The sequence below is a fragment of the Salmo trutta genome, chromosome 19 (assembly GCF_901001165.1).
Source record: "Salmo trutta chromosome 19, fSalTru1.1, whole genome shotgun sequence".
Classification (NCBI taxonomy): domain Eukaryota; kingdom Metazoa; phylum Chordata; class Actinopteri; order Salmoniformes; family Salmonidae; genus Salmo; species Salmo trutta.
In genome coordinates this window covers 53452337-53477770 of record NC_042975.1, presented here as the reverse complement: position 1 = coordinate 53477770, position 25434 = coordinate 53452337, and the positions used below count along the sequence as shown (strand labels likewise).

The window sequence follows — 25434 nt, the reverse complement described above, 5'->3', positions numbered from 1 at the left end:
AGGTGCCTCCAAGCGGGCTGTCATGTGCCTTTAACTGAGTGGCTTCCGCCTGGTCACTCTAACATAAAGGCCTGGAAGGTTCTCCCATCTCCACAAAGGAACTCTGGAGCTCTGTGAGATTGACTATCAGGTTCTTGGTCAACCTCCCTGACCAAGGCCCTTCTCCCCCGATTGCTCAGTTGGCCAGGAGGCCAGCTCTAGGAAGAGTCTTGGTGGTTCCAAACTTCTTCCACAATCCTGTCTCGGAGTTCTACGTACAATTCCTTCGACCTCATGGCTTGGTTTTTGCTCTGACATACACTGTCAACTGTGGGACCTTGCATAGACGGGTGTGTGCCTTACCAAATCAAGTCTAATCAATTGCATTTACCACAGCTGGACTCCAATCAAGCTGTAGAAACATCTCAAGGATGATCAAGTGAAACAGGTTGCACCTGAGCTCAATTTCGAGTCTCATAGCAAAGGGACTGAATACCTATGTAAATAAGGCATCTGTTTTTTATTTTTAATACATTTTCAGACATTTCCAAAAACATGTTTACACTTTGTCATTATGGGGTATTGTGTGTGTGTGTATATGGTTGAGGAACATTTTTTTATTTAATCCATTGTAGAATAAGGCTGTAACGTAGCAAAATGTGGAAAAAGTCAAGGGGTCTGAATACTTTCCGAATGCACTGTATGTCATGGAAAGAACAGGTGTTCTTAATGTTTTGTACACTCAGTGTAGAACGACAGCTACAGTGCATCTAGAACACAGAAAATAGAATGTCAAGCAACAGTGAATTTAGAACATAGAACAACAAGCTATAGTGAGTTTATAACAGAGCCACAAGCTACAGTTAGTCTAGAACATGTTACTATGGCAACAGTCTAGAACCCATCTAGAACACAGAATGACAAGCTACGGTGAGTCTAGAACACAAAACACAAATTGACAAGCCAGAGTGAATCTAGAACACACAACGACATGCTACACGGAGTTAGGGGGTGAGTGTGTTGTGTGCCTCTTTAGGCGAGATAAGCTGGCTCTGTTGGACAGCCAGGAGAGTTTTAATCAGCAGAGAGCACATCTTTTCAATGAGAACAACCGCCTGCTGAGAAAACTAGAAGATCTGGAGAGGTAGGCTACTTTCACTCTTTGAAAAAGGGTTCCAAAAGGGTTCTTCGGCTGTCCCCATAGGATAACTCTTTTTGGTTCCTGGTAGAACCCTTTTTGGTTCGATGTAGAACAGTCTGTGCTAAGGGTTCTACATGGAACTCAAAATGGTTCTACTTGGAACCCAAATTATTATTCAAAGGGTTCTCCTATGGTAACAGCCGAAGAGCCCTTTCAGGTTCTAGATACTGTAGCACTAAAAGTGTACCTTCATAAAGATACAACAACGTAGAACAAACATCACTTCAGAACAATGGTTTTCCGGCTTCTTCTTCTCCTCCATGGCAGGGTGATCTCTAGCTCTCCCCACACTAACAGCAGTAGTAACTCTGGTCTGTCCATGCATGGTGCCTGGGGTGGGGCCTACCACCACCCTGTACCCTGTCCCTGCAGATACAACAACATGCCTGTGAGTAGAGTAAACACTTCATTACCCTCTAATCTCTAATGCCCTTCATAATTTACTGTATGTACACCAACGACATGGTTACAAACACCCCGACTTGTCTTTTATAACTCTCTATAAGTACAAGAAATCTCACACTATTAGACTAAAGCAAGAATATCCTGTAAAGGATAAACTAAGGTCTGTGTGTGTAGGTAGGAAACCTTACCTATTGTTTGTTTACTGTAGGACCCAACGATGGGTTACCCCTGGCACCCTGTCCTGTACTGCTGTGGCTGCTCCTCTGAGAGTGGCCTCAAAGTGAGTTTAGAAACCGCCAAACTACATGCTCGCTTTAAATGTGGGGAGCTGAATCCTTGTAAATATTGTACAGTGAGATCTCTATAAAAGCAATGGGACAGCTCTGATTAGTACATATATGTGAAAGGTTTTATATGACAAGCAACTGCTTGTTATGTTATCCCAGGGCCAACAATGTGGCCAGGGGCAGAGGCAGGGATATGGAATAACAGAGGAGGATGTTTACAAGGCTACACCTTACCAGGAAATGACTGGTCCACATCCACCAATGAGAATTCAGGTGAGAACAATGCTCTTTACAGTATGGCATAGCAAACATGCACACAGGCTCCCATACACACTCACACCCTTTAACTTGTCCTCTCTGTAACACACCTGCCCCTCTTCCCTCCTCAGGTAGTGCTGCCCCCTATCCAGGATGGACCCCCACAGCAAGTCGGCCGAGACCCAGCAGAGAGCACCCAGACTGGGCCACAGCACATAGGTCCTGCCCCTGGAGCACCTCTACCTCGCAGGAAGACGTGAGTAACCAATAAGAAATGTGTTAGTGTGTGTTAATTAATGTCTCTCTCTCTGTGTGTGTGTGTGTGTGTGTGTGTGTGTATCAGATGTCAAGTGGAGTGTAAGAGCTACGATGAGCGGTAGTGTTAACATGCATATGTGTGTTTGTTAATAGTGTGTGTGTGTGTGTGTGTGTGTGTGTGTGTGTGTGTGTGTGTGTGTGTGTGTGTGTGTGTGTGTGTGTGTGTGTGTGTGTGTGTAACCAGATGCCAGGCAGTGTGTAAGGGTTATGCTGAGCGGTACCAGGAGCAAAGGGAGGCCAGAGCCCAGAAGGCCCAGAAGTCAAACGTTAGGGCTGATCCCACTAACCCCACCCACACCACCCTGCCCACCATCACACACCCTGCCCTACATCACACACCCTGAGAGGAGAGGTCAGTGTGTGTGTGTGCGCATGTGCGCGCGCGTGTGAGAGAGTGAGAGAATCTAACATTTGTGTAGAAGGTTGGTTCATCCTGCATGTGTGAATGTTTTCGACTATCAGTTGACGTATGTGTTTATGACAGCAGCTTTAAATGGGAAATTTGTTGAAGTACCTAAACCTGTCTGACTCAGTTAGACCGTCTGTCACAGTGTGCGCCTCTCTCACTCAGGGAGAGCGAGGTAGAGCTAAATCACAAGGTTCTCTGAAAGAAAACGTTCTGTCACAGCGAACATTTAGAATTTTTATTTGACCTATTTAAACAGGGAGTCACCATTGAAACCAGGGTCTCTTTCACAACATACTAAATTTGGGAACCCCAATCGATTGTGAGATAAGGCATATACACTGAGTGTACAAAACATTAAGGACACCTACTCTTCCCATGACATATCTGACCAGGTGAATCTATACTTTGAAATATTTGATTAATATTTGAATATCAACTGATAGGTAGCTGAAAAAAACATTTCACTATTTGAATGCCAAGGAGGGATGCAGGATACAAGGGTGAGAAGGAGGAATGCAACTACAAACACTGGAGGCATGTTCGTTTGAACTTGGCTACATTTGTGACCTCCGGTTTTGAGAGAAATATACACTGTGTATACAAAACACTAAGAACACCTGCTCTTTCCATGACATAGACTGACCAGGTGAATCCTGGTGAAAGCTATGATCCCTTATTGATGTTACAAACCTTGAGACAATTGATACATGGATTGTGTATGTGTGCCATTCAGCAAGACAAAACATATTTAAGTGCTTTTGAACAGGGTATGGTAGGGTATGGTAGTAGGTGCCAGGTGCACCAGTTTGTGTCAAGAACTGCAAAGCTGCTGTTTTTTTATGCTCAACAGTTTCACGTGTCTATCAAGAATGGTCCACCACCCAAAGGACATCCAGCCAACTTGACACAACTGTGGGTAGCATTGGAGTCCTCTCCCTGAGAATACTTTGTTAGTTACTTTTGATGTTGAATCGTTATACACAAATATTCAACTGGAGAGTGGTATAGAAGCCATCAAACATTTTCTTCTGCAACGTGACCCTTCCAGTGCATGCATTATAACGTTGGCTGAAATAGTACTCACACGCAACTATTTCGTGTTTCTAAATTATTTCTTTATTCAGACGAAGGGTACTGCTATGGGATCCCCTATGGCTCCTAACTGTTCTAATTTGTATATGGGTTACATGGAGAAACAGTCAATTCTCCATCCTCTCAAAAATGTTTTCTTGCCTAACATTACTATTTGGAAACGGTACATTGATGATATTTTTGTTCTATGGAGGGGTGATGCAAAACAGCTCCAGGCTTTCCATGCTTAACTCTTGTTCTGAGCACCTGAAATTTACTATGCAGTCTGACACACGTCAAATCAGTTTCCTTGATCTTTTGATTTTGTGTGAGGATAATGTTCTATACACTGATCTTTAAAGGAAACCTACTGATCGTAACAGTTTGTTGAGGGCTGTTAGTTGTCACCCGCTTTCCTTGAAAAACAGTTTGTCCTATAGCCAATTCTGTCAAATCAAAAGAAAACAATCAGACTTCGACAGAAATATGGCTGAGACGCAAAGAAAATTAAAGGAGAGGGGGTACAAAAATGTTTTTATTTTATTTAACTTGGCAAGTCAATTAAGAACAAATTCTTATTTACCATGACGGCCTACCCCAGACGACGCTGGGCCAATTGTGCGCCACCCTATTGGACTCTCAACCACAACCAGATGTGATGCAGCCTGGATTCGAACCAGGGACTGCAGTGACACCACTTGCACTGACATGCGGTGCCTTAGACCGCTGCGCCACTCGGGAGCCCTAATAATTAATACTGCCATTGAGAAAATCCAAAACAAATCGAGACATGATATCTTTCAAGGACAGTCACGCAAAAATAATCATTCTTGCGTTCTTACTACCTGCTATTCAAAGTGCTCTGAACAAATTAAGGGAATAGTTCAAACATTGGCACATTCAAAGATCCGATGACAGTATCGGTAATGTGTTTTCGGACCCTCCCATGGTCGTATTCTCGCGGGGTAGAAATCTCAGGGATCAATTGGGAAATTCTGATTTACCATCCCAAGATACAGCTGCACAATGTCTATTTGTACCTCTATCGGATGGAAACTACAAGGGTAATGCCATTACCATGTATCTTGGGATGGTAAATCAGAAGGTGCTGCGCTTAGGGAGGCCGGAGGAAGGGCCTTCGCGTGCACAATCTGTGGCCGCAGAGGTCACACTGCTGGTCGGTGTCGAGTTGGTTCCTCTGGGGGTCGAGGCAGCACTCTAGTGTCACCCCAGGTGAGTCGGCACCATTCTCACCCAGAGCCCTCTGTTGCACACCTGTTTTTGCATATCATTTTTCCTGAGTTTTCCCTGCATTCCCAGCATAAGGCGCTCGTCGATTCAGGCGCGGCTGGGAATTTTATAGACAGAGCATTCGCTCATAGTTTAGGGATCCCCATTGTTCCAGTGGCTGTGCCCTTCCCAGTTCACGCCTTAGACAGTCGACCATTAGGGTCAGGGTTGATTAGGGAGGCCACCACTCCCCTGGGCATGGTGACGCAGGGGGGTCACAAGGAGAGAATCAGTCTCTTTCTCATTGACTCTCCTGCGTTTCCCGTGGTGCTAGGCCTACCCTGGTTAGTCTGTCATGACCCCACTGTTTCATGGCAACGGAGGACTCTCACGGGGTGGTCGCGAGAGTGCTCGGGGAGGTGTTTAGGAGTTTCCGTTGGTGCTACTAGTCCAGACCAGGTCTCCACCGTGCGCATTCCCCCGAAATATGCCGATTTTGCTCTCGCCTTCTCCAAAAAGAAGGCAACTCAATTACCACCCCATCAACAGGGAGATTGTGCGATAAATCTCCTGGTAGACGCCGCATTTCCCAGGAGTCACGTGTATCCCCTGTCACAGGCGGAGACGGCGGCTATGGAAACACATGTCTCCGAATCCCTGCGTCAGGGGTACATTCGGTCCTCTACTTCACCCGCCTCCTCGAGTTTCTTTTTTGTGAAGAAGGAGGAGGGAGGTCTGCGCCCGTGTATTGACTATCGATCCCTAAACCAGATCACTGTGAAGTACAGTTACCTCTTATAGCCACAGCGATTGAGTCAATGCACGGGGCGTGCTTCTTCACCAAACTAGATCTCAGGAGTGCTTACAACCTGGTGCGTATCCGGGAGGGAGACGAATGGAAGAAAGCGTTCAGTACTACTTCAGGGCATTATGAGTACCCCGTCATGCCATACAGGTTGATGAATGCTCCATCAGTCTTCCAAGCCGTTGTAGATGAGATTTTCAGGGACCTGCATGGGCAGGGTGTAGTGGTGTATATTGATGACATTCTGATATACTCCGCTGCATGCGCCGAGCATGTGTCCCTGGTGTGCAGGGTGCTTGGTCGACTGTTGGAGTATGACCTGTACGTCAAGGCTGAGAAAAGCCTGTTCTTCCAGCAGTCCGTCTCCTTCCTAGGGTACCGCATTTCCACCTCAGGGGTGGAGATGGAGATTGACCACATTTCAGCCGTGCGTAATTGGCCGACTCCCACCACGGTAAAGGAGGTGCAGCGGTTTCTAGGGATTGCCAATTACTACCGGAGGTTTATCTGGGGTTTTGGTCAGGTAGCGGCTCCCATTACCTCACTGCTGAAGGAGGGTCCGGTACGTTTGCAGTGGTCGGCTGAGGCGGACAGGCCTTTTGGTCACCTGAGGGCTCTGTTTACCTCGGCTCCCGTGCTGGCCCATCCGGATCCCTCTTTGGCGTTCACAGTGGAGGTGGACGCGTCCGAGGCTGGGATAGGAGCCGTGCTCTCTCAGCGCTCGGGCACGCCACCGAAGCTCTGCCCCTGTGCCTTCTTCTCGAGGAAGCTCAGCCCGGCGGAACGAAACTATGACGTGGGGGACCGGGAGCTGTTGGCTGTTGTCAAGACTTTGAAGGTGTGGAGACATTGGCTTGAGGGGGCTAAACACCCTTTTCTCATCTGGACTGACCACTGCAATCTGGAGTACATCCGGGCAGCAAGGAGACTGAATACTAGCCAGGCAAGGTGGGCCATGTTTTTCACCCGTTTTGTTTTCACCCTTTCTTAAAGACCAGGCTCCCAGAATGTGAAGGCTGACGCACTGTCCCGGCTGTATGACACAGAGGAGCGGCGCATGGATCCCACTCCCATACTCCCGGCCTCCTGCCTGGTGGCGCCGGTAGTGTGGGAGCTGGATGCGGACATTGAGCAGGCGTTACGTGCAGAGCCCACTCCCTTCCAGTGTCCCACTGGGCGTCTGTACGTTCCGTCTGCTGTCAATGACCGGCTGATCTATTGGGCCCACACGTCACCTTCCTCTGGTCATCCAGGCATCGGTCGGACGGTGCGCTGTCTGAGTGGGAAGTACTGGTGGCCCACTTTGGCTAATGACGTGAGGGTTTATATTTCCTCCTGCTCGGTGTGCGCCCAGTGTAAGACTCCTAGGCACCTGCCCAGAGGTAAGCTACACCCCTTACCCATTCCACAACGGCCATGGTCGCAGCTGTCGATCGATTTCCTTACCGATCTCCCCCCATCACAGGGAAACACCACGATCCTGGTCGTTGTGGATCGTTTCTCTAAGTCCTGCTGTCTACTTCCTCTGCCCGGTCTCCCTACAGCCCTACAGACTGCGGAGGCCTTGTTTACGCAATTCTTCCGGCACTACGGGGTGCCTGAGGATATAGTCTCTGATCGGGGTTCCCAGTTGACTTCGAGGGTCTGGAGGGCGTTCATGGAACGTCTGGGGGTCTCGATCAGCCTTACCTCGGGTTTTCACCCCGAGGGGGACGCCGCCCATGTTCACCTCCAGCGGGCCGTGCTGCGCCAGAGACCCAGCGCAGACCGTCACCGCAGTGAGGCCCCAGTGTTCGCACCGGGGGACCGGGTCTGGCTCTTGACCTGAAACCTGCCCCTCCGCCTGCCCTGCCGGAAGCTGGGTCCACGGTTTGTGGGGCCATTTAAAGTCCTGAGGAGACTGAACGAGGTGAGTTACAGGTTACAGCTCCCCCTCGATTACCGTATTAACCCCTCGTTCCATGTGTCTCTCCTCAGGTCAGTGGTGGCTGGCCCGCTCCAGGAGTCTGAGGTGCAGGAGGTTCCTCCGCCCCCTCTGGACATCGAGGGGGTCCCGGCGCACTTTGTTCGCTCCATACTGGATTCGAGGCGTCAGGCGAGGGGCCTTCAATACCTCGTGGACTGGGAGGGGTACGGTCCGGAGGAGAGATGTTGGGTCCCATTGGAGGACGTGTTGGACCCTTCAATGCTGCGGGAGTTCCACCGTCTCCAACCGGATTGACCTGCACCTCGCCCTCTGGGTCGTCCCCGAGGCCGGTGTCGGCGCGCTGCTGGAGCCGCGCGTCAAGGGGGTGTACTGTCATGACTTCCGCTGAAGTCGGTCCCTCTCCTTGTTCGGGCGGCGTTCGGTGGTCGACGTCACCGGTCTTCTAGCCATCGCCAATCCACCTTTCATTTTCCATTTGTTTTGTCTTGTTTTCCTGCACACCTGGTTTACATCTCCTCATAATTACTATGTGTATTTAGCCCTCTGTTCCCTCAATGTCTGTGTGGGGTGTTGTTTATTGTCAAGGTTGGCACGCTTCCGGCTGGTTTGCGCCGGGTTTTGTTTTGTACCTGTGCTTTATAGCAGCCGGTACTTTGTACTTGGTTGTTGTACTTTGTGCTGCCTCACTTGTTCTGTGGGCATTTGTTTTTGTGGCGCGGTTGCGTCTGTTCTAGTAATTGGTTGCGTCTGTTCTAGTAATTGCCTCAGTAAAGTGCTTTGTCCACTCGTCTCTGCTCTCCTGCGCCTGACTTCCATGCACCAGCTACACCCACCGTTTGACACTACTCATGCATATACACACACTCTCATTCAAATAAACACATACAAGAACACACACATACACGTAATAGTGCCAGACATGCACACAAACATATACAGTTGGCATTGCTGTTATGATTTTAGTTGTCCTTGATGTCCTTTGTTTTAAATGTATTATTATTTAAAAACAAATTGCATTGTTGTTTGCTGTTTTCTTCTGTCTTTTCCTTTTTTCTCTTTAGTTCATTCTCTTGGTTGTTGGTGCATTGGGGGGGATTCTTGGGGGTGGGGAATTTAATTTATTGTATTTTTTACTTTTTATTTCTCTTCCTGTGGGGGGACTGTGGGAGGGGTCTCGAATGGTTGAGGGTCAGCTATTGGGTAGCTGTGGGGGGGATCTTGGAGTGTTCGGGTTCATGTTTTTTGGCCTGGTGGTAGATCGGTCTACATGCCCTTGAGCAGGGCATTGACCCTGGATGCTTCTGTGTGTCGCTCTGAATGGGACACATCTGTTGGATGACTGGTATGATGTAGTTGTTGAGCGGCTTCACTGCAGTATATAGTATGTTTCGATTATTCAATAAATACATTAAAATTTTTAAAAAAAAGACAAAAGGAGATGATTGTGGACTACAGGAATAGGAGGACCGAGCACGCCACCATTCTCATCGACAGGACTGGAGTGGAGCAGGTTGAGAGCTTCAAGATCCTTGGTGTCCACATCACCAAAAAACTATCATGTCCATGCACACCAAGACAGTTGTGAAGAGGGCACGACAAAACCTTTTCCCCCTCAGGAGACTGAAAAGATTTGGCATGGGTCCTCAGATCCTCAAACAGCTGCACCATTGAGAGCATACTGACTGGTTGCATCACTGCCTGGTATGGCAACTGCTCGGCCTCCGACCACAGAGGATAGTGCGTATGGCCCAGTACATCACTGGGGCCAAGCTTCCTGCCATCCAGGACCTCCTATACCAGGCAGTGTCAGAGGAAGGCCTTAAAAATTGTAAAAGACTCCAGCCACGCTAGTCATAGACTGTTCTTTCTGCTACGGCAAGTGGTACCGGAACGCCAAGTCTAGGTCCAAAAGTCTTCTTAATTTTTTTAAATTTAAAGCTTCTACCCCCAAGCCATAAGGCTCCTGAACAGCTAATCAAAGTGCTACCCAGACCGCTTTTTTACGCTGCTGCTACTCTGTTTATTATCTATGCATAGTTACTTTAACTCTAGCTACATGTACATATTACCTCAATTACTTCGACTAAACGGTGGCCCCGCACATTGACTCTGTACCGGTACCCCCTGTATATAGCCTCGCTAATGTTTAATTATTTGTTACTTTTATTTTTACATTTTTTTACTTATCTATTTTTTTTACTTACCTAACACTTCTTTTTCTAAAATCTTCTAAAAGCACTGTTGGTTAAGGTCTCATTTCACTGTAAGGTCTACACCTGTTGTATTCGGCGCAGGTGATTTGATTTAACAAACTTTCAAAGGAAAGGGTACTTCTTGGCAGGGAAAAAAATCATTTGAGTAGATGTTGGTTTTGACATGTAGCTGTCTTAACCAGCCATAAAATAATGCAATATATGTCACAACAGGTGTAAATATGTGGGTCATGACAGTGTTATGACATGGTGAAGGATGTCAAGTAAAGTTTTAATAAAACTGTATTTAATCCATTTTGAATTCAGGCTTGTAACAAAATGTGGAATAAGTCAAGGAGTATGAATACTTTCTGAAGGCACTCTAATTCTACCTCGCCCTCCCTGAGTGAGAGAGGTGCACACTGTGACAGACGGTCTAACACTGAGTCAGACAGGTTTAGGTACCTTGACAATTTTCCTAAATTTGCCGTTGTTCCACTTTAAGGAGACCAGAGTATTTTCCAGGTATCATAGGCAGCTTAGTGTACTTTCCCACAACCACCTATTTAAATGTCTTTACAATGCAGAGGGTCAAACAGAAAACAATTGAGATAAAGCAAATCTACAATCTCTCACATGACCTCTATATTAGGTTCCCTCCTATGCTGCTGTCACCAATCAAGCCCATTCACATGATTTAGGAGATGAGGAAATAGGAGGCAAAGAAGGAAGGACGATATTGAAGAGAATTGGAACGTAGCCAGAGCTGAACTGGTTCTGTGCTGCCACTTTGATACTTTGACCAGGGACCTAAAATAAACAAGTCCAATCTCTCTACTTGAGGTAATTTCTTATAGTGTGTCTGAAATAACACCCTATTCCCTACATAGTGCATTACTTTTGAGCAGAGCCCACTGGGCCCTGGTCAAAAGTAGTTCACTATATAGAGAATAGGCTCCTGAGTGGGGCAGCGGTCTAAGGCCCTGCAACTCAGTGCTAGAGGCGTCACTACACAAACCTGGAATCAAACCAGGTTCTGTCACAACCGGCCGAGATTCGGAGTCCCATAGGGCGGCGCACAATTGGCCCAGGGTCGTTCGGGTTAAGGTTTGGCCGGAGTAGGCCATCGTTGTAAATAAGAATTTGTTCTTAAGTTACTGACTTACCTAGTTATTTTTAAATAGGGTGCCAAAAACTGATTAACCATCTATTAGAAAAAGAGAGGACACAAGGCAACACAAAGATATCATGAATATTTTATTTAATCATGTCAACCTAAATATACAGTGTAGACTGATGTATCAGGTTGACTATCTTTAGTCAATACAAACAATGCAAGAATAACTACTATAGTATGTTTTTCATTGTGCGCTACCATTATGATTAGATCATCTATATTGAACTTATGTAACTTCGTAATGAAAGTCATCATCAGCTTGTATTGTCTATGGCTTTTCATCTCTTCTCTGCCATTGGCTCGTAATGTCTGTCTATCTCTTCTCTGTCCGGGCCAGACTCCTGTTTGCAGCCCAGCCAGTACTTGGCAATGGATCGTGGGTAGGGAGGGCTGGCAAAGTCGATGTGTTTGGTCTGGAGATCCACCCTGTAGTATTTATCTGGTGGCAGAAAACAATCAAATAAACTGATGATCAGAACAAGAAGGGGTATGTGTGTGTGTGTGTGTGTGTGTGTGTGTGTGTGTGTGTGTGTGTGTGTGTGTGTGTGTGTGTGTGTGTGTGTGTGTGTGTGTGTGAGAGTGTGAGTGAGAAAGACCTGGGTCCAAATATCTCAATTACTTTTATATCCATTTCAAAGGAAGTATTCACACATTTTTATTTTGAAAAACAAATAGTTGAATACTGGAATGTATTTGGAAATACATTATTGGTATGTATTTCAAAATACTCACACTGTATACTCTGCCTGAAAATAGTATTTGAAACAAGTATTTCAAAATACTTTCACATTTTAGGCTATTTATAGGAAACTATTTGAAAATACTTTCAAATACTTCCAATAGAGGTAGTTGATTCGTGCCACATACACATGTATTTGAACCCAGTTCTGGTGTGTGAGTGTGTATGTACGTTTGTGTGTGTGAGTTGGATGCCTATGTTTGTCTGTGTGCATGTGAAGTGTGTGTGTGTGTGTGTGTGTGTGTGTGTGTGTGTGTGTGTGTGTGTGTGTGTGCTGTTACCTTTCTTGAAGAAGTAGACGTTCTGTACAGGCATTGTCTTGTCGTGTGTAGTGTGTGTGGGGGTGTAGTCACTGTAGTCAGAGTCATAGGTGAAGCCTCCTATCATCCTGCCACACACACACACACACACACACACACACACACACACACACACACACACACACACAACCACTGTCGTCAGCTCAAAATCTCCCTTAAGGTCCATATCTTTACCCCTCGCTAACGTGTGAACAACCAAACATCATCAAATAACATATAGAGAAATTAAGATAATTGGCCTTACAAAAGCCTTTGTAAAAAGCACTGGGTTGGGCAGGCTTTTATTCCAGCCCAGGTCTAACACACCAGATCAGGTGGACACAGTTCCTGCTGTGTGATACGAGTTAGTACAGTACCAGTCATCAGTGCTGGGATGGCACAAAAGCCTGCACTGCATTAGGCTAGAGTACTATACCTACCAGTCGTGGTCATCTAAAAAGAAATCCTCAAAGTACGCTGAGCGACTCTGTCTGGCCCTGCCTCTCTGACCCCGCCTCCTGTCCTTCCTCCACCTATTGGCTCGTCTCCTGGGGGTGGGGGATGGGGAGGGAGTGGGTTTAGGGCTGATGTAAAGACGGCCCACCATGGCAGCGTCTATGGGGGACTTGATCCCCACCCAGTCTTTGTTGATGAACCGTGGGCCCTTTTTGTGGCCCTGCACTGCGAAAAGAGATGGTAGGAGTTACTTTAAGTTAGGCAAAGAGTTAAAGACACTTTGACGCACACACACACGGACAAGCATGCATGCACACGCACGGAGACACGCACGGAGACACGCACACACACACACTCACACAAACACACACACACACACAGCTGGGTCTTACGGCCTTGGAAAAGCATTGTGAATAGGTTCTCCCAGGTATCGTCACAGTACAGGTTGGTGTAGTGCGTGAAGAGCACAGAGGGGGAAGACTTAGTCAAGCGCACACACTCTTCGTGAGACGGCTGGTGCTTAAACTCATACTGGTAGTACTGGTCCCCTGTATAGGGAGAAAATAACGGTTATATCAATTCAAGTCTATTAAAGCAATTCAATTAATTTAGTTAATAAAGGTTAAATAATAAATAAATAAAATATATTTTCTTAAATTGCAACCCAGAAATCCGGGAACATTCCCAGTTCTGTGAATATAACATTATACAATGTTTCTTTTACAGTGCCAAAAACATTCACCTGATGTTACAAGAACATTCCAAGAAAATAACTTTTAAAGAACATAAAAAAGTTTAACACATTTATTTAGGTTGTGGTAACATTATGGGTACATGACAAGAGAAGTTCCCCAAAACACAAAATATGCTCAGTTGTGGTGACATTTATACAATGTTTAAAGTAGGTTGCACAGGAAATTCCTTTAACCTGTCTGGGAACCTAGGCACCCTAGTCAACAGCCAGTGGAATCGCGTCGCGCGAAATACAAATACCTCATAAATGCTATAACTTCAATTTCTCAAACATATGACTATTTTACACCATTTTATAGATACACCTCTCCTGAATCAAACCACGTTGTCCGATTTTCAAAAAGGCTTTACAGCAAAAGCAAAGCATTAGATTATGTTAGGAGAGTACCCAGCCAAAAAAAATCACACTGCCATTTTCAAAGCAACTAGCATGCATCCCAAATACCCAAAACACAGCTAAATGCAGCACTAACCTTTGACAATCTTCATCAGATGACACTCGTAGGACATCATGTTACACAATACATGCATTTTTTGTTCGATAAAGTTCATATTTATATATAAAAACAGCATTTTACATCGGCGCGTGACGTTCAGAAAATATTTTCCCTCAAATGCTTCCGGTGAATCAGTGCTACAATTTACAAAATTACTATTCGAAAACATTGTTAAAATTTAATATTGTCATTCAAAGAATTATAGATTAACATCTCGTGAATGCAACCGCATTGCCAGATTTAAAAATAACTTTACTGGGAAATCACACTTTGCAATAAACGAGGTGGTATGCTCAGAAAAACAGGCTAGGCGATACAGGTTAGCGCCATCTTGGAACCATCTAAAATCAAATATACTATTGTAAATATTCCCTTACCTTTGATTATCTTCATCAGAAGGCACTTCCAGGAATCCCAGGTCCACAACAAATGTAGTTTTGTTCGAAAAAGTTAATAATTTATGTTCCAATAGCTCCTTCTTGTTAGCGCGTTCCCGAAAGCTACTCATAATGTACTGAAGCGCGCGGGACTTGTCGTCACGAATGTGCCAAAAAAATATATTTACGTTCGTTCAAACATGTCTAACGTTGCATAACATAAATCTTTAGGGCCTTTTTCAACCAGAGCTTCAGTAATATTCAAGGCGGACGATTGCATTGTCTTACTAAACGTTTCGGAATGAGAGGGTACCCATGGGCGCCCGCATCATAGTAGTAATGGCCCTCCCTCTATGACCAACTTTCCAAGCCTCTCTTTCGGTCAGTTTCTACCATAGAAGACTCAAACCACTTTGTAAAGACTGTTGACATCTAGTGGAAGCCTTAGGAAGTGCTAAATGAATCCTAACTCACAGTGTGTTTCATAGGCAAAGTGTTGAATGTGATTCCACAAATCAGATTTCCACTTCCTGCATGGAATCTTCTCAGGTTTTGGCCTGCCATATGAGTTCTGTTATACACAGACACCATTCAAACAGTTTTAGAAACTTTAGAGTGTTTTATATCCAAATATACTAATTATATGCATATTCCAGTTACTGGGCAGGAGTAGTAACCAGATTAAATCGGGTAAGTTTTTTATCCGGCCGTGCAAATACTGCCCCCTATCCCCAACAGGTTTTAATGCCTGGTCTACATTATTTAAAGGTTCCCAGAACATCATGACAGAAATATGCAGCATGACGGAAATATGGTGCCAAGTTTTTGAACTACCAGTAGTTTTTTTGAGAAGATATAATTTATAAAGCGTTCTATGCATTTGAACAACAGCATAAATACACCTATTTCTGCTGCATATGCTGCCATTGTTTTGAACAGATTAGATTATACAATTTAGAATGAGCAGCCATCGCACGAACGAAGGAGTGCACCAGGGAGAACTCAACAGGCATGCAGATGCAATAAGTGAAAATACAATCTAAATGAGATGGCTAATATAATGTCACAAATCATGATGCGCTAGCCAGTTAACTTTCATTCTGAAATGTCTTCATATTTCCGAGTTAGTTTAGATAGACTTGAAACTGGCACTGGAACTAACTAGCTAGCAAGCTACCAGGTAGATAACTGGTTAATTTGACCTGAAAAAGTTACCAAATTATTTCTCAATGTTTCTCAAAATAGCTGGCTAATTCATTTGATCATTATTTTTGATACACCTGGTTTTATGCTTTTTTAGTCCTGGTTAGCAGGAAGTGATTTACTGGGCTGTTCGCACTACCCTCTGTAGTGCCTTCTGGTCGGAGGCCGAGCAGTTGCCATACCAGGCAGTGATGCAACCAGTCAGGATGCTCTCGATGGTGCAGCTGTATAACCTTTTGAGGATCTGAGGACCCATGCCAAATCTTTTCAGTCTCCTGAGGGGGAATAGGTGTTGTCGTGCCCTCTTCACAACTGTCTTGGTGTGCTTGGATCATGTTCGTTTGTTGGTGATGTGAACACCGAGGAACTTGAAGCTCTCAACCTGCTCCACTGCAGCAATGTCGATGAGAATGGGGGCGTGATCGGTCCTCTTTTTCCTATAGTCCACAATCATCTCTTTTGTCTTGATCACGTTGAGGGAGAGGTTGTTGTCCTTCCACCACATGGTCAGGTTTTTGACCTCCTCCTTATAGGCTGTCTCGTCGTTGTCGGTGATCAGGCCTACCACTTGTGTCATCGGCAAATTTAATGATGGTGTTGGAGTCGTGCCTGGCAGGACAGTAGTGGACTGAGCACACACCCCTGAGGGACCCCTGTGTTGAGGATCAGCGTGGCAGATGTGTTGTTACCTACCCTTACCACCTGGGGGCGGCCCATGAGGAAGTCCAGGATCCAGTTGCAGATGGAGGTGTTTAGTCCCAGGGTCCTTAGCTTATTGATGAGCTTTGAGGGCACTATGGTGTTGAACGCTGAGCTGTAGTCAATTCTCACATAGGTGTTCCTTTTGTCCAGGTGGGAAAGGGCAGTGTGGAGTGCAATAGAGATTGCATCATCTGTGGATCTTTTGGGGTGGTATGCAAATTGGAGTGGGTCTAGGGTGTCTGGGATGATTGTGTTGATGTGAGCCATGACCAGCCTTTCAAAGCACTTCATGGCTACAGACGTGAGTGCTACGGGTCGGTAGTCATTTAAGCAGGTTACCTTAGTGTTCTTGGGCACAGGGACCATGGTGGTCTACTTAAAACATGTTGGTATTACAGACTTGGACAAGGAGAGGTTGAAAATGTCAGTGAATACACTTGCCAGTTGGTCAACGCATGCTCGCAGTACACGTCCTGGTAATACGTCTGGCCCTGCGGCCTTGTGAATGGTGACATGTTTAAAGGTCTTACTCACATCAGCTGCGGAGAGCGTGATCACACTGTCTGTAATGGTTTGCAAGCCCTGCCACATCCAACGAGCATCAGAGCTGGTGTAGTACATTTCGATCTTAGTCCTGTATTGATGCTTTGCCTGTTTGATGGTTTGTCGGAGGGCATAGCGGGATTTCTTATAAGCTTCCGGGTTAGAGTCCCGCTCTTTGAATGCATCAGCTCTAGCTTTTAGCTCAGTGCGGACGCTGCCTTTAAACCATGGCTTCTGGTTGGGGTATGTACGTACGGTCATTGTGGGGACGACGTCGTCGATGCACTTATTGATGAAGTCAATGACTGATGTGGTGTACTCCTCAATGCCATCGGAGGAATCCTGGAACATATTCCAGTCTGTGCTAGCAAAACAGTCCTGTAGCGTAGCATCTGCGTCATCTGACCACTTTATTGATCTAGTCACTGGTGCCTCCTGCTTTAATTTTTGCTTGTAAGCAGGAATCAGGAGGATAGCCCCCCTGTAGCTCAGTTGGTAGAGCATGGTGTTTGCAACACCAGGGTTGTGGGTTCAATTCCCACGGGGGGCCAGCACAGAAAAAATAAAAAAATGTATGAAATTGTATGAAATGTATGTATTCACTACTGTAAGTTGCTCTGGATAAGAGCGTCTGCTAAATGACTAAAATGTAAATGTAAATAGCGTTATGGTCAGATTTGCCAAATGGAGTGTGAGAGTGAGCTTTGTATTGGTCTTTGTGTGTGTGTGTATAGGTGGTCCATAGTTATTTTTCCCTCTGGTTGCTTATTTAACATGCTGATAGAAATTTGGTAAGACGTATTTAAGTTTCCCTGCATTAAAGCCACTGGCTACTAGGAGCACCACTTCTGGGTGAGCGTTTTCTTTTTTTCTTATGGCGGAATACAGCTCATTCAATGCTGTCTTAGTGCCAACCTCTGACTGTGGTGGTATGTAAACATTGTGGTCTACAGCTTATCAAGAGATACTCTGCCTCAGGCGAGCAATAGCTCGAGACTTCCTTAGATATCATTCACCAGCTGTTTTTACAAAAATGCATCGTCCGCCGCTGTATGTTTACCAGACGCCGCTGTATGTTGATATTGTCATCGTTCAGCCACGACTCCGTGAAGCATAAGATGTTACAGTTTTTAATGTTTGTTGGTAGTTTAATCTGCTGCATAACTCGTCGATTTTATTCTCCAAGGATTGCACGTTTGCTAGCAGAATGGAGGGAAGTGGGGGTTTATTCTATCGCCTATGAATTCTCAGATGGCAGCCCGCCCTCCGGCCCCTCTTTCTCAGCCTCCTCTTCACGCAGATCACAAGGATCGGGACCTGTTCCCGAGAAAGCAGTATATCCTTCGCATCGGGCTCGTCAGAATCTTGAAAGGAAAAAAAGGGTTCTGCTAGTCCGTGGTGAGTAATCGCAATCCTGATGTCTACAAGTTATTTTCGGTCATAAGAGACGGTAGCGGCAACATTATGTACAAAATAAGTAAAGAAATAAGTTAGAAACAATGCAAATAATTTGTTACGGATACAGGTATCCTGTGTGTATTTGTTTTCTCTCCTTCTGACCTAGTCACAGGTGGCAGTAATCAGTCGCAAATCAGCCAATCTGAAGACACACCTGCTCCTTTTCCCTTACCCAATCACATCCCCTTTCCCTTGGTTTAAAAGAAACCCAAGCAGTTGTCTCTGGCGCTATCTCATTTGTTTTTGCGCCTACAGCTCACATTGTCCGTTATCATGTGAGTATGTATTGCTGTGGTGTAGGGCTGTTTGTTTGTTGGTGGGAAAAGGGGATACCAAGCCAAGTCGCCCTTGGGCATACATTACCGAAGGAAAACTTTGTCTAAGTACCCTAGTTAGAACTGGGCGGACCACCCACTGTATTTCATTGGTTAGTTAGCTAGCTGTTCTTTACCCAGTAAGACTAGCTTAGGGGTTTTTGGATATTTATTATTTCTTTCCTTGGGTCCAGCTCAGCCCCTTTTTCCCACACCCCATTACCGTGTGTTTGAAATAAACCTAAAGTGTTTGACGGTAGGTTTAGGTTGTCTGTGGATTTCTTTTAGTTCTCACTGTTCCTTTTCACTGTTATGATTTGCATGAGATATGTTACGGGTCTCATTTCCATCCCCCCTACACTGCGGGTCCAAAGGGGTTCGTAACATAATTGAACAAAAAAACAATCTGCTCGGGGCATGTAAAACGTCTGCCTTCTTTTCCGGCGCCATCTTCTTCTTCTCCGGCGCCATCTCCTACTCTTGTTGGATGTAGTTTATTGGTTTATCAGGTCACACGCACCCATGACTGTTATTTATTTATAAGTTAGTTACATTTAGGTTTTTGCTTTAGCGCCATCTGTAACTGATAGGAGTTCCAGTCTCACGTGCGGAAGTAAGCCGTCTGGTGCAAGAGACTCATTGGGAGGGTGACTAGAGCAGTCCCAGAAGTTCTGACTGAGCACACATTTGACCGCCCCAGGACAGTCCATTTACTTTGTGCTGTTAAAGTGCATTCCGAAAGTATTCAGACACCTTGACTTTATCACATTTTGTTACGTTACAGCCTTATTCTAAAATGGATTAAATTGTTTTTCTTCCTCATAAATCTGCACAAAATACCTCACAATGACAAAGCAAAAACAGTTTTTTTTAGAAATGTTTGCAAATGTTTTTAAAACATAAAAAATATCACATTTACATAAGGAGTCAGACCCTTTACTCAGTACTTTGTTAAAGCACCTTTGTCAGCAATTACAGCTTTAAGTCTTCTTGGGTATGACGCAACAAGCTTGGCGTAGCTTTGGGGAGTTTCTCCCATTCCTCTCTGCAGATCCTCTCAAGCTCTGACAATTTGGATGGGGAGCGTCGCTGTACAGCTATTTTCAGGTCTCTCCAGAGATGTTTGATCGGGTTCCAAGTCCTGGCTCTGGCTGGTCCACTTAAGGACATTCGGAGACTAGTCCCAAAGCCACTCCTGTGTTGTCTTGGCTGTGTGCTTAGGGTGGTTGTCCTGTTGGAAGTTGAACCTTCGCCCCATTCTGAGGTCTTGAGTGCTCTGGAGCAGGTTTTCATCAAGGATCTCTCTGTACTTTGCTCCGTTCATCTTTGCCACGATCCTGACTAGTCTCCCAGTCCTTGCTGCTGAAAAACATCCCCACAGCATGATGCTGTCACCACCATGCTTCTCCGTAGGGATGGTGCCAGGTTTCCTCCAGACGTGACGCTTGTCATTCAGGTCAAAGAGTTAAATCTTGTTTTCATCTGACCAGAGAATATTGTTTCTCATGGTCTGAGAGTCTGTAGGTGCATTTTGGCAAACTCCAAGTGGGCTGTCATGTACTGAGGAGTGGCTTCCCCCTGGCCACTCTACTATAAAGGCCTGATTGGTGGAGTGCTGCATCTCCACAGAGGACCTCTGGAGCTCTGTCAGAGTGACCATCAAGTTCTTGGTCAACTCCCTGACCAAGGCCCTTCTTCCCCGGATTGCTCAGTTTGGCCAGGCAGCCAGCTCTAGGAAGAGTCTTGGTGGTTCCAAACTTCTTCCATTTAAGAATGATGGAGGCCACTATATTCTGGGGGACCTTCAATGCTGCAGACATTTTTTGGAGCCCTTCCCCAGATCTATGCCTCGACACAATCCTGTCTCTGAGTTCTACGGACAATTCCTTCAACCCAATGGCTTGGCTTTTGCTCTGACATGCACTGTCAACTGTGGGACCTTATATAGACAGGTGTGTGCCTTTCCAAATCATGTCCAATCATTTGAATTTACCACAGGTGGACTCCAATGAAGTTGTAGAAACATCTCAAGGATGATCAACAGAAACAGGATGCACCTGAGCTCATTTTCGAGTCTCATAGCAAAGGGTCTGAATATTTATTTAAATACGTTTTTTTTTATAGATGTGCAACAATATCTAAAAAACCTGTTTTCACTTTGTCATTATGGGGTATTGCGTGTAAATTGATGAGGAAAAAATGAATTTGACCTATTTTGGAATAAGGCTGCAACGTCACAAAATGTGGAAAAAGGGAAAGGGTCTGAATACTTTATGAATGCACCGTATGTAGCCTTAGAAATAAGTTTCATGAAATAAATAACTTCCTAACATCAGATAACATTCATATATGTGACTCACCACCTGGATTCAGTCTTATGCAGCAACATTTGAAAATTGTGTTTTTTACATTGGATAAAAGTAGAGACTCAAAATTGTATATCATACACTGCATTTCGAGGAACAACGGGAAAGTAATTCTGCTTTGAAAGTTGATCAGCTTGTAAACTCACTTTTGAGAAAATGGCCTTTGAATGTTTTGGTATCTAGTGAAGGGCTCTTTTTTGTCTACACCCATTCAGTATCGTTCACACTCTCTTAAGCTTTAGCCCCACCCATCTTGTTTCACTCTCCGAGTGCACACTTGACACTCTGACCGATAATTTGTTTACCTATGGATAACATGAAAACAGCCTAACCAGCTCTGCTGGCAACAATTTCATTATGCTTTTTTTGTAGACGTTTACAGACATTGGGCATATTCAACCGGTGTTGTACATGCGTCACATAATGTTAGCTAACGAGCCAGCCAGCTAATGTTAGCTAGTTAAATAACAATGAACACAGTGCCAACAATGCCACAGTGCTGGGAACTAACCAACCAGGTTCAAATGTTAGCTAGCTAACATTAGCCTCTAACTAGAAAAGCAAACGGCTCTGGGATATGAATAATAACGTCAGCTAGGGAGACAGCCAACTAACATACTGACTCATCTCTAGCCACTTTAATAATGAAAAATTGATGTAATGTTTCACTAGCCACTTTAAACAATGGCACTTTATATAATGTTACATATCCTACATTACTCATCTCATATGTATATACTGTACTCTATACCATCTACTGCATCTTGCCTATGCCGTTCGGCCATCGCTTATTCATGTACATATTCTTATTCATTCCTTTACACTTGTGTGTATAAGGTAGTTGTTGTGAAATTGTTAGGTTAGATTACTTTTTAGATATTACTGCATGGTCGGAACGAGAAGCACAAGCATTTCTCTACACTCGCATTAACATCTGCAAACCATGTGTATGTGACAAATAGAATTTGATTAGATTTAGATAACAGTACACTTGAGCTTGAAATGAAACCACTTTCTGTCAAAACTAAAAATGTGTAATATCTGAAAATGTAGCTAGCTAACGCTAGACTATCTTACATGTATACATTATCATGCATGATGGACGTGTCTCCCTGTCAGGAATGCCATACCACGGTTGCCCTTAGTTTGAAGATGTAATCTAGAGACAGGTGTTTTCTCCATCTCATTAGCTCTAATTCCACTGATTTCAAAACTTGATCCTCCAGAAAGTGGAGAGCAACACTCATGCAACTAAACTACACAATACATTTAAAAAAAGATGTGTTCAACAGGATTACCAACGCAGACTGACGAGCTCAATTAGAGAGAAGCTTTCTATATGGCAGACCAATCCGAACTCATTTCTCGGCATGTCCAGCCCACTCATTATCTCAGCCAATCATGGCAAGTGGGAAGGTTGCTTACTTTTTCTGTGGTTTAACCAACAAGGCTCGTAATTTAACAATTTTATTTGTATTTACAGATTGCATACAAGTTTGTTACTAAGGCACATGAAAGTTCATATGTTCGAGAAGGCATTTCTGCAAAAAAAAAATATATATTTTATACATTCAAACGGCTCTCCTGTGAAGTCGTGACTTGCAACATACGCCTAGTTTCCTGAATTGGGTCACATATTAGCCATTTCGCAGACTCACTTAGATAATTCATTTGATGATACAGCAGTACCAATACAAGGATATAACATCTATAGAAGAGACAGGAATGCTTATGGGGTAGGTGTTGCTGTATACACTATCGTTTAAAAGTTTGGGGTCACTTAGAAATGTCCTTGTATTTGAAAGAAAAACACATTTTTTTGTCCATTAACATAACATCAAATTGATCAGAACTACAGTGTAGACACTTAATGTTGTAAATGACTATTGTAGCTGGAAACTGCAGATATTTAATGGAAAATCCACATAGGCGTACAGAGGTCCATTATAAGCAACCATCACTCCATAGATTAGGGCCTAATTTATTTATTTCAATTAACTGATTCCCTTATATGAAATGTAACTCAGTAAAATCTTAGAAATTGTTGCATGTTGCATTAATATTTTGTTCAGTATATAAGGTTGTATTACTCCATTGTTTATAACAGGAACATAAACTATGTATAGCTTCAAAATATATAAAAAAGCTGTCAACAACCTTTTCCATTTCTCGTCTGAGTATGCCTATGTATTAGGCTAAGTCACTTGTAGGGTTAAAACCTCTACGGGCTAGGGGGCAGCATTGAGAATTTTGGAAGAAATATGTGCCCATTTTTAACTGCCTCCTACACCAACTCAGAAGCTAGAATATGCATATTATTGTTCAGGTTTGGATAGAAAACACCCTAAAGTTTCTAAAACTGTTTGAATGGTGTCTGTGAGTATAACAGAACTCCTATGGCAGGCAAAAACCTGACAAGGTTTCATGCAGGAAGTGGCCTGTCTGACAAGGAGTCGTTCTTCTTGTCTCTGTTTATTGAAGAGTAAGGATCTTAGCTGTAACGTGACAATTCCTAGGGCTCCAATAGGCTCTCAGAACCCGGGAAAAACCTGAACGATGACGAGGCAGCCTCAGGCTGAAACACATTATCTCCTTTTCCAAGTGTCGCATCAGGGGACAACAGAATTAGGCGTGTGCGCGATTCGCCCCCGTGGAGTATTTTCATTCGGCTGTTTAGCTAATTGCACATTCCCGGTCGGAATATTATCGCTTTTCTACGAGATAAATTGCATAAAAATTTATTTTAAACAGCGGTTGACATGCTTCGAAGTACGGTAATGGAATATTTAGAAAAAAATGTCACACGTTCTGCGCCATGCGCACGACCGTGATTTAGCATTCTGATAATGTCTAGAACGCACGAACAAAACGCCGCTGTTTGGATATAACGATGGATTATTTGGGACCAAACCTACATTTGTTATTGAAGTAGAAGTCCTGGGAGTGCATTCTGACGAAGAACAGGAAAGGTAAGACCATTTTTCTTATAGGAAATATGATTTTGATGAAGGCTAAACTTGCCGGGTGTCTAAATAGCTAGCCCGTGATGGCTGGGCTATGTACTTAGAATATTGCAAAATGTGCTTCATCCGAAAAGCTATTTTAAAATCGGACATATCGAGTGCATAGAGGAGTAATGTATCTATAATTCTTAAAATAATTGTTATGCTTTTTGTGAACGTTTATCGTGAGTAATTTAGCAAATTGTTAGTAAATTCCCCGGAAGTTTGTGGGGGGTATGCTTTTTCTGAACGTCACATGCTAATGTAAAAAGCTGGTTTTTGATATAAATATGAACTTGATTGAACAGACATGCATGTATTGTATAACATAATGTCCTAGGTGTGTCATCTGATGAAGATCATAAAAGGTTAGTGCTGCATTTAGCTGTGGTTTAGGTTTTTGTGACATTATATGCTAGCTTGAAAAATGGGTGTCTGATTATTTCTGGCTGGGTACTCTGCTGACATAATCTAATGTTTTGCTTTCGTTGTAAAGCCTTTTTGAAATCGGACAGTGTGGTTAGATTAACGAGAGTCTTGTCTTTAAATAGCTGTAAAATAGTCATATGTTTGAGAAATTGAAGTAATAGCATTTCAAACGTTTTAAAAATCGCTCCACAGGATGACACTAGCTGTTACGTAGGTGGGACGAATTCGTCCCGCCGGTCCCATAGAGGTTTTAAGGAGCAGTTTCACGGATACAGATTACACCTAGGAAGGTTTTGTGCACCCTGATAGAAACCTTATCTGAATGTCAGAACTGCACAGTTTTAGTGTTTTAGTAACCTCTCAGGTAATCTTGTGTCTTACCACACAATGCTTGTTTTGCACCGTAAAATATTTTATAATCATCTGCACAACTGGATATTTGTGTGTTTTGGGAACATATATTTTGTGATGTGCCCACAATGTTACAAACAGATTGTTCCCACAACCTAATGAAACATTCTGGGAACCTTTAAAGAACAGACTAAATGTGTTATAGGAACATCAGGCAAATGTTTTATACAAACATGTTATAATCATCATCACGACAGGACAGTTTTTGTGGTATGAGAATTTTTATTCATTTATTTTATTTATTCAATCCTTATTTTACCAGGTCAATTTTACCAGGTAAGTTGACTGAGAACACGTTCTCATTCACAGCAACGACCTGGGGAATAGTTACAGGGGAGAGGAGGAGTGATGAATGAGCCAATTTGAAGCAGGGGATGATTAGGTGGCCATGATGGTATGAGGGAATATAGACAGGACACCGGAGCTAACACCCCTACTTTTACGATAAGTGCCATGGGCTCTTTAGTAACCATAGAGAGACAGGACACCCGTTTAAAGTCCCATCCGAAAGACAACACCCTACACAGGGCAATGTCCCCAGTCACTGCCCTGTGGCATTTGGATATATATATATTACATCATATTACATGTTTAATTTATTTTTTGACCAGAGGAAAGAGTGCCTC

General features: G+C 44.0%; 1 protein-coding gene and 1 non-coding gene across 2 annotated transcripts in view; one reads left to right on the top strand and one right to left on the bottom strand.

The window, feature by feature from the left end:
- Positions 1-11326: 11326 nt before the first annotated feature.
- Positions 11327-25434, bottom strand: part of vtnb (vitronectin b) — a 52984-nt gene continuing 38876 nt past the window's right edge. Inside the window, exons 6-9 of the mRNA XM_029701737.1 lie at positions 13146-13301; positions 12738-12978; positions 12280-12386; positions 11327-11698 (exon numbers count right to left, since the gene is read on the bottom strand). Of these exons, the coding sequence (XP_029557597.1) occupies positions 11538-11698; positions 12280-12386; positions 12738-12978; positions 13146-13301 (665 nt within the window). The 3' untranslated portion in view covers positions 11327-11537. The remainder of the gene's footprint in view (positions 11699-12279; positions 12387-12737; positions 12979-13145; positions 13302-25434) is intronic.
- Positions 17304-17378, top strand: trnaa-ugc (transfer RNA alanine (anticodon UGC)). Its single transcript has one exon. It is a non-coding gene; the product is annotated as a tRNA-Ala (tRNA).